This window comes from Monodelphis domestica, chromosome 2 (genome assembly GCF_027887165.1).
Source record: "Monodelphis domestica isolate mMonDom1 chromosome 2, mMonDom1.pri, whole genome shotgun sequence".
Taxonomy (NCBI): Eukaryota; Metazoa; Chordata; class Mammalia; order Didelphimorphia; family Didelphidae; genus Monodelphis; species Monodelphis domestica.
Genome location: NC_077228.1, coordinates 183,925,674 through 183,942,257, shown reverse-complemented (window position 1 = coordinate 183,942,257; position 16,584 = coordinate 183,925,674). Strand labels below are relative to the sequence as shown.

At 37.9% G+C, this 16,584-nt stretch overlaps 1 protein-coding gene across 1 annotated transcript in view; it reads left to right on the top strand.

Moving 5' to 3' along the window:
- ANKFN1 (ankyrin repeat and fibronectin type III domain containing 1) overlaps nt 1-16,584 on the top strand; it is a 587,864-nt gene that overhangs the window by 495,846 nt on the left and 75,434 nt on the right. Inside the window, exons 8-9 of the mRNA XM_056816551.1 lie at nt 4,917-5,014; nt 8,589-8,679. Of these exons, the coding sequence (XP_056672529.1) occupies nt 4,917-5,014; nt 8,589-8,679 (189 nt within the window). The remainder of the gene's footprint in view (nt 1-4,916; nt 5,015-8,588; nt 8,680-16,584) is intronic.

The following is a 16,584-nucleotide window of genomic DNA, read 5'->3' as shown; positions in this document are numbered from 1 at the left end:
GAACAGGGTTATTGGGAGGATCCCATGGAATAATATTTGTAAAGGGTTTAACGCAGTGCCTGGCATGTAGTAGGCACTTAATAAATACAAGTTTCCTTCCTTCCTACAAAATCAAGTTAAAAAAAGATCATTATCAGACTCAAATGATCTATGATTTCCTTGATGAGGGGAGCTCCCTATATAGAAACTATGTCCGTCAAAATCAGATCACAAACCCCCTGACCTCTGTACTTAGTAGATAAATCCTAGAGTTACCTGTAGCACACAAACTCAGTAAATGACTTGTCCAAGGTCATAAGACTAGTATCAGAAGGAACATATGAACCCAATTCTTACTCCAAGCCCAACACTGAATATATTATGCTACAGTGCATTACATGAAAACAATGTGTACGTGTTTTAAAGTAAAGTTTTAAAGTAATGCACTGTATATATGTCTATATATATCCATATGTGTGTATATACATATATATATGTGTATATATATATATGTATATACACACACAACCACTGTGAACTCTTCCTTATATTTGTTTCAAGTCAGCTCTGGAAGAAAACTGCTTCAAGCTCAGGCTTTGTACAATCAGACTTGGGATGAGAAAAAATACAGGCTGTATTTGAATGAATATGGTCACAGCTTACATTTGATCAGAAAGAAGGTGCCAAGTTGCTTTCTTTGCACTCCTGATTAGCTCCCCAAACACTTCTTTTTCATTCTGTCACCCCTGCCTCTTCTTTACATAAGGAAGAAATTGCTTTCTGCTCCATGTCTCTTCAAAGTAAAAGAGAAGGGAGATTGCCCAAGTATGTACACAGAGGCAGGAGGCAGTGTGACTTCCCCATGATAATCCTTTCCAATCAGAAGATTTTTTTTTTCTCTTTGTGGCTCTTCTTCCCCAACCCTCCCACTCTTTGAAGCCCAAAGTGGGAATGAAAACTAATTTGAATCAAATGCTTAAGATTATCCAATAACACTTCTTCAGCCTCCCAGTTCCTTACAAACCTGCTTCTAGTTTTTGTAAAGCAGCCAGATAGGCTCTGTTTTCCTCTGAGTGTTGCTTTATTTTTAATTTTTCAAAAATGTTATTCATATTTTTGTTTTTAAAATCACCTTCATTTATGACTAGATCCTTCTTCCTCTGCTGAATTCAGTGAGCTATTCCTTCTAACAAAGAATAATAAATAGTATAGCTGGAGAATTGAGTGTGTGCGAAGGCAAGTGAGCCAGGTGAAAACCTCTTTATGGCAGAGCAATGAGTTTATGGCAGTCTGGCTATCTGGATGGCAGCTTCCTGCATACCTCCATTCTTCCCAACATTGTCTCTGCTTCAGAACAGTCTTGTGCACTGGACATCTGGAATCCCTGGCAGTATATGGAAGGAAAGTTCAACTACCTCTACCACCTCCCCTCAAAGCCAATGGAAGGATCCAGGACTCTAAACGCAGGAGGCTTGAGAATAGCAGTGCCCCTCAAATGAGTGACTGTTTCTAGACTAGACCCCTTAGCTATCATTGAAGAGAGCAATCCCTGTGGAGAAGGGACCCACCTTCTTCACCTCCACCAGCAGCAACTCAACAAGCATTTATTAAGCTTAAGTTATGTGCCTGGCACTCTAGTGAGTACTGGATATACAAAGAAAGGCAAAAAACAGTCCTTGACCTCCAGACTTCACATTCTAATGGGGAGAAATCATGGAAACAGCTATGTACATGGGAGATAAATCCAGAGTAAATGCAAGATAATATCAGAAGGAAGTCACTACCAGTGGTGGGCATTGAGAAAGAACTCTTGTAGAAGGTACAATTTTAGATGAGAACAGAAGCCAGGAAGTGAAGACAAGGAGGGAGAGCATTCTAAGAATGAAGGACAGCCAGTGAAAAGTCATGGAGGCCAGAGTCTGCTGCTAACTTCCACCTACTGATAGGTAAGCCCAGGAGACATGAGAATAGAAGCATTTCCCAGACCATTAACAGTACTTGCATCTAGCTCAACAGTCAAAGAAGCAACCCCAGGGTAGAAGGGACTAGTCAACCCCATCAACTACTGATCAACTACTGCTATCTCCTGGGCCCCAAAGAAACAACAAAGTATCCCATGGAAATAATGGGAATTGGCATGTGCAGCCAAGGTGGCATAATGGACAGGGCACTGGACCTGGAGCCAAGAAGACCTAAGTTCAAATCTGGCCTCAGCCACTTAGCTATGGTGACCCTTGGACAAGTCACTTAACCCTCCCAAACAAAAACATCTCAATAAATTATTATTAACTGAAAAGATATGTGCTTCACTTTGACAATGTGGTATTACCATTGTTGACAAGAATTTTGCCTTTGCACCTTGCCTTTAATTATGATGTTTTAGTTGTTTTATTCATTACTTAAAAGATATTTTAGAGTAACTTTTAAATAAATAAATATCTAGGATAAAATTTGATACCTTTCTCACTATTTAACTTTCTTATAAATAACTTTCCCTAAATTCTTAGTATGAAGTTTGTTTTTTTAAATCCAACACTTTATATTTGCCCATAAAAGTGACACAAAGTGCCGAAGAACCTGGGGGCTCTTAGCTGTCAGTAGACTGATATGGACTTTTAGTTTTAGGATTTATTCTTGTGTCTTCTTTCATTCGCAGGCTGATTCTGAAGTAATTTCCTAGTAAATTGTACACTTTTCTCTCCAGTTCCTCTTCCTTCTCTTCCATGTGGCAAAAGAAAGAAGAAAAGAGAAGATAGAAAGCATTCCTGTGATTAGGAAACATAAACATTATCATCATTAGGTTCTTCTCAGACACAGAATTTTTGTTTTGTTTTGTTTTTGCAAACTAATCACTGGATTTTTTTTTTTGCTTAATCTTAGAAAACCCTCACCTTGTTCCTTTCTTACTTCTCCAGTGAGAGTGAATGTAACCTAATTTGCATATAGCATTTATTTCAGTTTCTGCCTGCTGCTATTAGCAATGCCATGAGCTCACAAAATACCCCAGATAGGTGGTTTCCAGGCCTCTTTTTTTTTTCTTAAAGAGCTAGAGAGCTTTAAGCAAAAAAGGAAAAAAGTTTAATCAAAGCCTCATGTAGAATGTACAATGTACAATGTAGAACTGAAAGGCAAGTCAGGTCTGGATTCAAATCCTGACTCCAATAATTGTTACCTTTGCCATCTGAGGAAAGACTTTTGACTTCTCTGATATTCATTTTGCTTTTCTAAATAATAAAAATGACAATAATTTGAGTAACTACTTCATATGATTATTTGTATTAATTATTTCTTTCTACCCAGAGATATATATTTTATAAAGTTTATTAGGAAGGGTAGCAATCATTCCTAAGTAACCTGACCTAGCCTGCCAGTTTCTTTCTCATTCCCCCTCACCTCCTGAACTGTCTCTTCTCCTTTGGTTCCCTCATGGTCTTCTTGTTGGTCTCCCCGGTCTCACTTGTGGTTCTCTCCCAGTTCTGCCCCAAACCTTAACTTTTATTGACGTACCAAACGTACACCACACAAACCTGGTGCAACGCAACTGTGGTATGTCAGGAATGTTTGACAGACAGGTAAAGTTACTCAGGAAGGGGGAGGGGATGAGCTTCCTTGACACATATTAGAAGGTTCAAAGGATATAAAATGTTTGCAAATTCCAGAGCATCTTACAAATATATTTTCTTGTGGTAGCTGTTTTTATTATTATTTAGATAATGGAATAGAATGGAGAGAATTATGAGCTTTGTGATTTTGGAAAGCCTGGGTTCAAATGCTACCTGTGATGTGGTTGTGTTTCCCTGGACAAATCATTTAATCTCTGTGTGCCTCAAGCATTTCCCCAGGATTTGTCTATAGACACGACTCTCGTCTCTCATGTCATAGACAGGTTTTGCAATCTGTGCTAGGAAAGAAAATTCCAACATGATGAATTTCTCAAGTTGATTAACATAAGTCCTTCATGTATTGCAATTAATCACCATGTAAGTCTTAATTCAAATTCTAAGAGAGCAGGCTTGTGAGTTACAACTCTGGGTTCATTTAGGAGCCAAAGTCTCCTTCTTGCTCAATACTTAATTTAGAACTGCTTTATTCTACATCATATGTAAATCAGAGCTTAAGAAAGCTGACCAGGACAACAGTGATGATGTACACTGTGTACTCTGTAACCACTGGGCAACAATGATATATGTGGAGACATAAGTGGATGCATAAATATGTATGTCTATACATTTATATGTCTAACTATTGCCATTTCATGTGTCCTATTTCTCATCTGTTACAGATATTCCATAAAGCATTTATTTCACAAGTGGTATGTCTACTGGATAACATGTATCTCACACAAAAACATGTTTCCTACCTCACCTTTGGAACACTTCTCCCATATACCAAAGTATCTCATTCTTTCTAGAGGACCTCGTGGATTAAATGCTAGACCAGGATAATCCCTAGTATATTTAACTGCTTTTTGCCTCAGTTTCCTTAGGTGTAAAATAGGGATAATAATAGCACCTAACTCCCAGGATTTGGGGGAAGACCAAATGAGATTATTTATGTAAAGGGTTTTGCAAACATTAAAGGATTGTATAAATACTAGCTCTTATATGAATGAACCTTGCCTAGATATAAATCTGTTACTGTCCCTTTTAGAAGTTAGTTTCTTTCTAGTTTCTCACCACTGAATTACCATTTCCCAAGGTAGAGAACAAAATGAACCCATGCAAAGAAAGGAAAGAAAGTTTGTGCTTTTTTAAGAGGGATAGGCTTGGGAGTTTCAGTAGCTCTCCCTTTAATCTGACAAAATTACCTCTCTCTCTCTCTCTCTCTTCTCTCTCTCTCTCTCTCTCTCTCTCTCTCTCTCTCTCTCTCTCTCTCTCTCTCTCTCTCTCTCTCTCTCTCTCTCTCTCTCTCTCTCTCTCTCTCTCTCTCTCTTTCAGTGGAGTGGAGCATTTCTAAAGACTTTTCTCCTCTGGCTGGGGAAATAATCATGGATAATCTGCAGTCTTTGAGATGCACTATCACTGGACTCTCCAAGGTAAATGTCATGTCATCCAGTTGGATTTTCCCACTCCCTCATGACCAACATTCTCATTGGGGCTTTTGGTAGGAAGGGCCAATGCTCTCCCCCACCCTCCCCTCTGTTCTTCTGGCAGCATCTACTGCTCATTAAGCATGATATGTCTGGTATCCATAATCTAAAATTCACAAAGGAATAAGCAGACAGCATGAACCATTTTGTAAGTTGTCATGTTCTAGGGAGATCAGAAAAGACTGGCCTCAGGCAGGCAGTGAAAGCTGCTGCTTTCTGGATCCCAGTCTAATCTTTATGGGGATCAAAGGCTCCTGATAGAGCCAATTCTGACTCCCTGTCTGCTGGTTAACATAACAAACTCAGCCCTGCTCAGTTGGGATCAGTCATCAATTGCTGTCACACAATTTCCCGAGAGAAATCTTTTCCTCTTGATAAAAATATCTGACTCAATCTACTTTCAAGAGTAAGAAATTGTATATCGTGGAAGATATATGACTTAGAAACATGAACCAAAGTCTCCATGAGCCCAAAGCAAGACCAAATAGTACTATTCTGCTGAGCCAGTCGGGGCTTCTTTAGAGGAAAAAGATTTTCCTCAAAGTGCCAGAACAACCAGAACCAAACACGTTTTCTCAGATGACTGAACAGGAGCAAAACTGAAACATCAAGATCTATTCCCTCTTGAACCACTGTTTCATTTTAGTTTAAATCCTATATATTTGTGTGTGTGTGTGTTTGGTCATGTATATACATAGATGCACATATACACACACAGACAGATACACACACACACAAGATGTCCCAAAAGATTTAGTGAAATTACACTACTAAAACTTTTATATTTATTTATTAATATAGTAATATAGCATAGTTATATATTGCTATATCAATTATTTGTTCATAATAGTTGCTAATATATTGCTTATTTGATAATATTAATTAGTGTGTTAACAGATTATTAATATTGTATGTTGAATTAATATTAATTATATTTATTTGTTAATATAGTGATTACTTAATAATACATTAATCATTTATTAATAATATTTATTGACATAGTAATTACTTATTACCATATTAATTATTTGTTAGTGATATTTATCAACATATCAATTATGTGTTAATGATTATTTATTAATAATTATTGATATATCAACCATTTAATAATTATTTCTTAGTATTTCATTTTAAAATATTTATTAATTAATATTTATGTATTATTTAGATGTTTATATTTAATAAAACTTGTATTGTGTGCATGAAAATGGATGTGTCTATATGTGCATTTTTACAAACTTCTGAATAGGATGCTAGATCTAGAGTCAGAAAGACCTGAGTTCAAATTCATCTGCAAACACTTACATGCTATGTGACCTTGGGCAAAGTCATTCAACCTCTGCCTGCCTAGGTTTCTTCAACTATAAATAAGGACCTACCTCCTGAGGACCAAATCAGATAATATTTTAAAGTACTTAGCACAGTACCTGGTGCATAGTGGGTGCACAATAAATGCTCATTCTCTTTATCCCCAATAAAACCTGGTAGAGTTGGGAACCAGAGTATTCTTTTTCTAATATAATTTAGTTAGTAGAGACACAAAAATTCTGATCTCTGATTTCATTGATTTAGAGAAGTCCTCACTGAGTGAACTTTGCCAACCAAAGCAGGTTAACACCCTCTCTGACTTAAAGAATGGAGTACCAGGGGCAGCTAGGTCACTCAGTAGATAGTGCCAGGCCTGGAGGGAGGAAGTTGTAGGTTCAAATTTGGCCTCAGTAATTTCCTAGCTATGGGACCCTGGACAAGTCACAACCTCAATTGCCCAGCCCTGACCATTCTTCTGCCTTGGAATTGATACCAAGACACAAGATGAGTCTAAAAAAACAAAACAACAAAAGAGTGTACTACCCTATTGAGAGGCAAAATGACCTGCCTAGGTCCACATAGTAGGTCTTCCTATATTCAAGGTCAGCTTTCTATCTTATAAATGTCAATAAGTATTTATTAAGGACCATGATCTTATTAAGTTGAAGGTGAGTTATTTATTCAACAATCTACTTCTGGATAACAAATTGTCACAACTTCTATGACTTACAACCTACATGTTCCTGACTTTCTGATCATTGCAGAACAACATTTTTCATCACCCCTAATGTCATAATCTTTAGGTTGCTAAATAGTGTATCCTAATTAATTACATATTCCAACTAACAAAATCACCACATATACAAGGCACAGATTATAATTTTTTTTTAACACTCACCTTCTGTCTTGGAATTGATACTTAGTATTGGTTCCAAGGCAGAAAAGAGGTGAGGGGTATGCAATTGGAATAAGTGACTTGCCCAAGGTCACACCGCTAGCAAGTGTGTGAGGCCAGATTTGAATTCAGGTGCTCCTGTCTCCAGCCCTGATAGCTTTATCCTCTGTGATATCTAGCTACCCCAGGACCGTTCTTGAAAAGCTTCTATCTTGGTAGACTTCACCAGAATATTTGCCCTTATAACAGGACCTTCAAGAATCCGCAGTCACTAATATGATATAAGAAGACTCTAGAATAAGACTTTAGTGAATTTATTTGTATCCACATATATAGATCTACATCCATACATTGAGTTACATGCATGTATGTGGGTAATATGTAAAGCTGATCAATTATTAGAGCTCACTTTAAAGCAGAGTCCTCACAACCAGGATAAAAACCTTTATTTGGTTCCATTTCTTTTAAGTCAAATTAATAAGCATTTATTAAACACTTAAGTACTTAAAATGTGCCAGGCACTGTGGTGAACACTAGGAATACAAATCAACCAAATGAAAGCGAATCCCTGCCCTCCAGAAGCTAATATTCTAACAAGGAAAGAGAACACATAAAAGAAAAATGGTGGGGTGTGGGGAGGGGGTGGAGAAGAGAGAAGGCAAAGAAGAGATGTATATCCTTGGCTCATGTACACTGTAGAAAAAAACTTAAGAGACAGAAATATAGACTGTAGAGGAATGAAGACAATACTCACCCAGGGATCTTCCTTAAAATGGAGATTTGGGGAGGAATGAGATGGCAATTCTAGACTATCTTCATAATGTGACAATGACATGTGCATGAAGCCATTGAATCATTTATTTCAAACAGAATCAAATATTGGGTGTTCATTTCCAGGTTGTTAATTGTTAAATGTGTAGATAGACTCAGTCAGGCTAGGACTTGAGTATGTAGACTTATCTGTAGGCTCTTTATATCTGATTCACTCAAGGGTCAACAATCTTACCCCAGCGTCCAGATAAGATCAGCTGAGGACAGCTCTCAAGCCTATAGTTTGTCTTAAAAGAGGAAATAAAGAAGACTCTTGGGGGAAAGGAGATGGTGTGAATTTCCATTGATTAAAAGAAAAAGTGAATAGTGAAAAAACTGCCCACTTTCCACTGAGATTTTTTCTACTATTTAAGCTAAATTCTTTGGTACATTTCCATTCAGATCCCCAAGGATGGCAATGCACACTTTATTATCGTCACATCATTTTTCGAAACAAAATGCCTGACACATCTTTCTCTCTTTCTCTTCATTTCAATCCTTCTGCAGGGCCAACACTATTTTGTCCAAGTCTCGGCTTACAATATGAAAGGATGGGGACCACCTCAGACCACAGCTCCTGTCTGTGCCACTCCTTCTAGTAGGTGATGGTTTTGAAATCATCCCAGCTTTATTATCTGGCCTCCTATTCCATCAGCATGGTTTTTTGTTAATCCATCTCGACCACCTCTCTCACCAGCAACTCCTAATGCTTGGGAGGAACATGGCTACTCTGGGCTGTCATTGGAGATGGCATTGAGGTCATCATTTGTCTGTCTATGACAAAACCCTCTGTAGGTCAGTCTTGGGGTTTCACATTAATCTCAGAATTCAGATCTATTTATTAAGAAAATGGAACAATAAAAGTTGCTGCTTTATCAGGTATTGTCTTTAGGAACTTTCTATTAATAGGGTGTCTTTGCATCTATGGCACAATAATAAGTGATATTCAAAACGGAAAACCTCAGGCTTCTGAGTACATTTCACTCTATTTTAAATCTTCTTTTAAAAAAGTATAATGTCTCTAATATATACGCTGCCTCTTTATTAACCAGGATGTATAAGAATAGAATAGAATATTTTGTTCCCTAACCATATTAGATTAGATATTTACATGACTATATAATTAAAATTTTTGGTCTGAATTGATTAGAAAAGTAGAAAAATATGGTTTTTAAATTAAGGTTGTGACTTATTTGTTTAGAAGTAGATTTTAAAATAAATTACTTCTTTTCAACTTAATAAGACATTAAGGTATGATTTGGAATCATTGGCTCTCATTTTGAATATTGGTTCTGCCATTTACTATCTGTGTGACCTTGGGCAAATTATTTCATCTCTCTGAGCCTTATTTTCTTGTATATAAAATGAGGGGGTGGATTAAACTGTATTAGATGTCCTCTAAGTCCTTGTCCAGCTTTAAATCCATGATCCTATGATTTAGAGCTGGCTGGCATTTGTACCTAACCCCTCATTTTACCAACAAGAAAAATGGACCAGAAAGGGGATGGGTAATCTGCCTCAGAAATTCCTGGGGCAATAAAACACATAATTGGAATTCAAATCCAGGTCCTCTGACCTCAATTTCAATTTTTTGGAAATCTGCAATTTCAACAATGTAGGCACTCCTTTCACTAATGTTGACCACAACTCCATTCCTTAGGAACCAGGGAGATGGTACAATGCAAGGAAAAGAAGTCTGAACATGGAGCCATAGGGTCTTTTGCCACTCACCATCACTGTGATCTTGGGTGAGTCACTTTGATTCCCTGGGTCCCAGTTTCCTCACCTGCAAAATTAAAGAGTAAAAATAGCTTTGAGGTCTCTTCTAGCTCTTGATCTGTGATCCTATGATTATAATTTTTACAGATTGCTGTGGTAAATATATAGATGATACAGCTACAGACATAGATATAGACAGCATTGTAAATATGGTTGTAGAGAGACAGATTAGCATAGATATAGATGTAAATGTGGTCGTAGGCATATGGTCATATAGGTATGGATGTAGATTTAGACATGATATAGATATGGGTGTAAACATAGACATATATGGATATAGACATAAATACAGAAAGGGATTTGGGTATAAACACAGGCATACATAGGCATAAATATAAATATTGATGTAAACATACTATAAGTGTGGATATATGGATATGGGTGTAAGAATAGACATAGATATAAATTTGGACATGGACATGAGTATAGATATAGATGATAGAAATAGAGCTGGGAAAAGGTCTAGAAATAGGATAGTGATAGAGATGAAGATGGAGACATATCACCTAGGGGTAAATCTTCTGATAATTAATCTCTAAACATAGATATTCTGGATATAGGTTAATAGGATCATAGAATTAGAGATGGAAAGGACCTGAGAGGTTGTTGAGTCCAACCCTCTCATTTTACAAATAAGGAAACTGAGGCTCAAAGAGGTTATGTGACTTGTTCAGATACAGCAGGTATCTGTGGATGGATTCCAACCCACATCTTCCTGTCTCCAAACCCAGGACTCTGTCCACTATGCCTCACCACTTCTCAAAAGAAATTTTTCAATGAATCAGAATCCTGGGTCCATACTCAAACCCTTTTTAGTTTTGTGAGGTTTTCCTGAACCAACCATCCACCCATGCTACCTGGAGGCAATGGTGAAAGACGTCAGTGAAGAATATCACTCTTTTTCATTTTGATATCTTGTCAAAATCTTTGACATTTTGTCAAAACTACAGTCCAAAATTTCCTCTTCAAAATATATAGAGAGATATGGAGCTGTTGGGATTTAAATAGTAAATACCTTTTAAAATAAATTACTAATCCTAAGACAGCTAGGGCTATATGTCTACAATGCCAAAATATTTGGATGAAAAGTTGAAAATTTAGTCAGTCACCTGGATTTTGGAATCACCACCTATGGAGTAAAACTTGATTTCATTCAACAAGCATTTAATAAACACCTCCTATGGGCAAGGCCTTGTACTTGCTGTTGTCAGTGATCCAAAGAAGTGTAAGAAGAGTTTGTATTTCAAAAATACCACATTTTTTCCTTTACTCCTTAAAAATCCTATTTAGCCAGGACCTGGTTAGTGTAGGGAAGACATTACTCTTTCTAGCCTCGAGGGCACCATTAGCTGGACTGTTCTTATTGCCAGGCACAAAAGAATGCCCCAAGGCCCAGAAGAGTTAAATTCTCCTCCTGAATTGCCTGACTCACCCCATCAGGGAAAATCTGGCTGATAATGTTAAACAACAGTATTTATTTATTTATGTTGGAAACGAATGACATGGTTAAGAAGGAAAAAAATCTTGTTCACATTTTTCTAAATCAAGCATCTGTGAATTCACTGGGTTTTTAAAAATGTGTTGATAACTGTATTTTAATAGAATTGGTTGCTATCATAATCATATATGTTTCATTTTGTACATTTAAAAATGTTATCCTGAGAAGGGGTCCAGGCTTCTAACAGATGGCGACAAAGGGATCCATGAGCAATAATAGCAATAAAAAGGTTAAGACCCCTGTTTAAAACATTATAGTCATAAAGAACAAAAAAAATATTGTACACAGTTGGCAAATGACTACTACCACTTATATTTGTATAGCACTTTTTATGTTCCAAGGCTCATTATCTTATTCTAATTTCACAACCCTGAAAGACAAGCCCCATTTTACAATTGTGAAAACTGAGACAGAGGTTAAGTGACTTGCCCAATGTCATATCACCAGTAAGTATCTAATGACAGATTTGAACTCAAGTCTTCCTAATACCAGATCCAGTGCTCTATCTACAAACCTTTGCAGATAAGATAATACATATAGGAAAATTGGGGCAGCTAAAAGCTAGGCCTGGAGACAGGAGGTTCTGGGTTCAAATATGGCCCAAAAACTTCCTAGCTGTGCAATCCTAGCCAAGTCATTTAATCTCAGTTGTCTAGCCCTTATTGATCTTCTGTCTTGGAACTGATAGTATGGATTCTAAGACAAAAGGTAAGGGTTTAAAAAAAAAGAAGAGCTCTGAGAGAGAAAATTTAAACCAATATTCTGAAAGGGGAGAACCTCATAATCAAAACTAGTTACTATCTCTCTAATGGGAGTGGGTCAGCATAGAATGTATGTCATTTCCTAGTCAGACATCCTGGAGAACTAGGAACCTATCAGATTTTCAATCAGAAAGCATCTATTATATTAAGTTTCTATTAAGCAAGGTACCTAAGGAGCTAGGTAGCTCAGTGTACAGAGTATTGGACCTGAACTCAGGAAGAATTGAGTTCCAAACTGATCTCAGATATATTAGCTGTGTAGGCAAATTGTTTAACCTCAGTTTCCTCCATTGTAAAATGGGAATGATAACAATAGCAACTATGTTGTAGGGTTGCTATGAGGATCAATGGAGATATTTATAATGCACTTAGCACAGTTCCTGGCACATAGTAGGTGCTATATAAATGACTATATAAAGGCTTATTTTCTTCCTTCTGTCTTACTCTAGTGGGTGCTGGTTTGAGAGTAACCAACATCCTGAAACTCACCCAGTGAGTTAAGAGTACGTCTAACCAAGCATGTGCAGGAAGACTTCCCCCAGCAGAATGTGCGGATCAGAACAATTGGTTCCAACCGCCATGATCTTGGCTGAAGCAGGCACTATGGAGTGTTTCAAGCTTGATCAGACATCAAAGATGCCAAGCTCCTTTCATGCATTTCCCATTCATCATCAGTCATCTAAATTTGTGTCTCACTACTGGATTTTGATGACTCTGAAAGAGAGAGTGAGGCTAATGACTTTGTGCAACTCTGCCTTACATAAATCCAATACACATTGGAGTCAAGACATCACCCTGGGATGTCCTCTTCAGGAAGGAAGGACATACAACTAGGCACCAGAGATACAAAGGAAAAAAAAAAGAAGCAATTCTTGTCCTCAAGAGGCTTATTCCCTGAGGGGAAATGTCTCCAAAGCTGATACTTCTGCACACTTGCCAAATCAACAGGAAAAATCTATTCTATCATGCATCATAATAAATTTAGCCAACACAGCCCAAGCTGTTATGATATATTGAGACCACACTGCTCTTGGCTTAAAAAATGGAAACAATGCCATATTCACTCATGTGGTTTTCCTCTTTTTTATTTCAAACTTTTACCATGACAAAAAAGGACCAGGACAAGGAATATACAAAAATAATATTTGAGACTCAGGGCCAGCTGAGTGGCTCCATGAATTGAGAGCCAGGTCTAGAGAGGGGAGGTCTTGGGTACAAATCTGGCCTCAGACACTTCCCAGCTGTGTGACCTTGGGCAAGTCATTTAACCCCCATTGCCTCACCCTTACCACTCATCTGCCATAGAACTAATACATAGTATTGCTTCTAAGACAGCAGGTAAGAGTTTTAATAATGATAACAATAATAATATTGGGGGTTAGTTCCCTGACAGCAGTAAACTCTGGGAGCTACTTCAGTAGCATGATCTCCTAGGTGGCCATAGTTATTAACAAGAACAGGATCTTCAAAGGTTTTTTAAGCAAACCTGAAGTCACTGTCTTAGAATATCACTTCCTCCAAACACAAGTGGGAATATCTGGGAGCACATCATTGCACAATACTGAGTCTCCACTTATTTCTCCATAAAATGAAGAGGATGATCTAGATGATTCCCCTAAGAGTTGTACAAAGTCATCGCTTAATCCAATTTATGCTCTAATTAAAAGACATCACCCCTACTGATGTCATTTTGGTCCTCTTTGAGCACAAAGGCTAATAACCCATCCCCAAGATCACTTACATCTCTAATTTATAGGGTTGGAGTCAGAGGACCTTGAATTCAAAATCTGTTTTTGCTTATTATTGGTTTTGTGACAATCAAAATAGAAATCTTCTAAGATTCATTCCATCTTTACAGTTCTATGATTCTATATCATTACACCTCAGTTTCCTTATCTGTAAGGATGAGAGGGTTGAAGTGGTTGATCTCTGCCCATTTTCTCATTCTCAGGTTAAATATAAAAATGTACCAACTTCATGATATAATTTTGATTTTGTTGTTCAGTCATTTCAGTCATGTCTGGCTCCTTATGACCCCATTTTGGGGTTTTCATAGAAAAGATACTAGAGTGGTTACTCTTTCCTTCTCCATCTCATTTTATAGATGAGGAAACTGAGTCCAAAAGAGTTAAGTGATTTGTCCAGGGTCATACAGCTAGTAAGAGTCTGAGGCCAGATTTGAACTCACTGAGATGAGTCTTCCTGATTTCAGGTCCAGCATTCTATACACTGCCCCACTTAGTTGTGCTACACATGATCAAATAAATGCCTATAAGCAATCTTCTCAGAGAGGCAGGATATCAGAGTGATCATGATCAAATGAGGTCAAGAAGAGTCAGACTTGACTGAACAAAGGCAGCCAACATCATTTATTAAACACTCACTGTTGTTTCAGATACTCTGCTAAGTTTTGGAAGGGCAAAACATGAATTCTGGTCTGCAGGAGCTTATATTCTAAATGGGGAAAAGCATATAAATAATCAGGGACATTTAAGCCCATGTTGGTGAACCTATGGCACACATGCCAGAGGGGGCTGCTCCCCTCCCCCTCTCCACCCCACCTGAGGACATTTTTCACATCACACACCCCTCTGCCCAGCAGCCCAATAGGAGCACTTCCTCCCTCCCCTATCTGGGGTAAGGGGGAGGCTCACATGTGGCATGAGTGTTGGATGGCTGGAAAGATTAGCCATGCCCCCAACAGTAATAAGGAAGTTTTAAAGAGGACAGGCTTTAGGAAGCAAAAATAATAAGTTTTGCTGGGGGATGGGAGAGCAGGAAGAGAAAAGAAGAATTTCATTATCCAGGGTAAGTCTGACCATAGAATGGAGAAAGTATTTACTATTTGGTAGCTTCCTATTTTAACTGTTCCTACTAAGTAGGTGCTAAGCTAAGCTCAGTTGTTTCTACCCTGCTGAGGGAAAACAAGTGTCGTCAGCAGCCTCTAAATTTCAGCACTCTAAAGAAAAGTTAGAGAGTCCCCAGTCTAGTTATAGCTCTCCTCTAGGAAACAGCCATGGATCTGGAAATTAGAGGGAAAGATCTCTCAATAAAATCATTAGCAGAAAGAACACTTGAGCCTGTTTGTTCTATTTTACATATAATTCTGTCAAGTTTACTTGCCTGGTTTCTTGACACACAGAAGGTTTAAAAAAGACAAATGAGAAAGAGGTGGGTTCTATGCCACAGACAGGCACACCAAACACAACAAGTGGCAGATGACAGCATGATAGCAAGGAAGGAGACAGAAATACTATTGTATCACAGCACAATACAATAATTAGCTTTCCAAATGATGACCCTGAGCCATCAAGGAAAAGTTAAATTATGTTCAGGATTCTTTGTTTAAGAAGGCAGGGGAGTGTGTCATCCACTTTAAAAAGGTGTCTATTTAAACTGCTTAAAATACAAAAAGGTTGATGTTTCTGGGGTAAACTTCCATTATCTAGAAATTTGCATTATAGAAATATCCTATTGCTTGACAATTAGAGTCACAATAGAAAAAAGGCTTTAGGATTCTGTCCCAAAGTACCAATATACACAGGGCACACTTGTTCTATGCTCTGGTCCTTTCTCCTCCCCAGTCTCAAATTCTTTCCACTACACAGACACATCTGCCATACAAGGCCCCAGTTCTCTCTTCCCTATGACTGGGCTCTCCATCTTCCACATCCTTTTATTTGTTTTCTCCCCAAAATTTCCTGGTAGCTGACCTTTGCAGACTGCCTCCTGTATGTGAGTTCCTCCACAACTCATTTTGCCCCAAGTACCAGAATCTCTGGTTATAGCTCTATGAATGGCTCTAGATATAAATGGGTTATTATGGTTTTTAAACCTTCTAATTCCACTCAAAGTTTTGAGTGCCTACTATATGCAGTCTTTTGAGTTTGCTTGTTTGTTTCTGTTTTTGCTAGATTTGCAAATCATCCAAGACTTATTAAGCACATACTATGTGCCAGGCTTTCTGCTAGGTGCTGAGGACAGAGAAAAAGAAAGAAAGGGAGGAAGGGGGAGGGAAGGAGGGAGGGAGAGAGAGAGAGAGAGAGAGAGAGAGAGAGAGAGAGAGAGAGAGAGAGAGAGAGAGAGAGAGAGAGAGAGAGAGAGAGAGAATGTTATTCTACCATTTAATGAGCTTTCCATTCTTTTGGACTTTGGAGGCTGCCCCTCATCTCTACAGAGAACAAAATTAAGTAGGGAAATGGTAGTTCTCTGGCAAATTGGAAACCTAGAGTTCCCTATAGAAGATGCGGGTGATGGACATTTTTACCTTGAATGTCTAGCATAGGCATTTCTTTGTGGGGGAGCTGGTGAAAGAATGAGTCAGAGATGCTGAAGCCTCAAGATATTATTTAATAAGATCAGTTCATTCAATAGCTATTAATTCAATTCAAAAGCTTCTTATGGGCCAAACACTGTCCTAGCTACATTCAAAGAAGAAAAATAAAACAGCTCTTAAGACATTTAA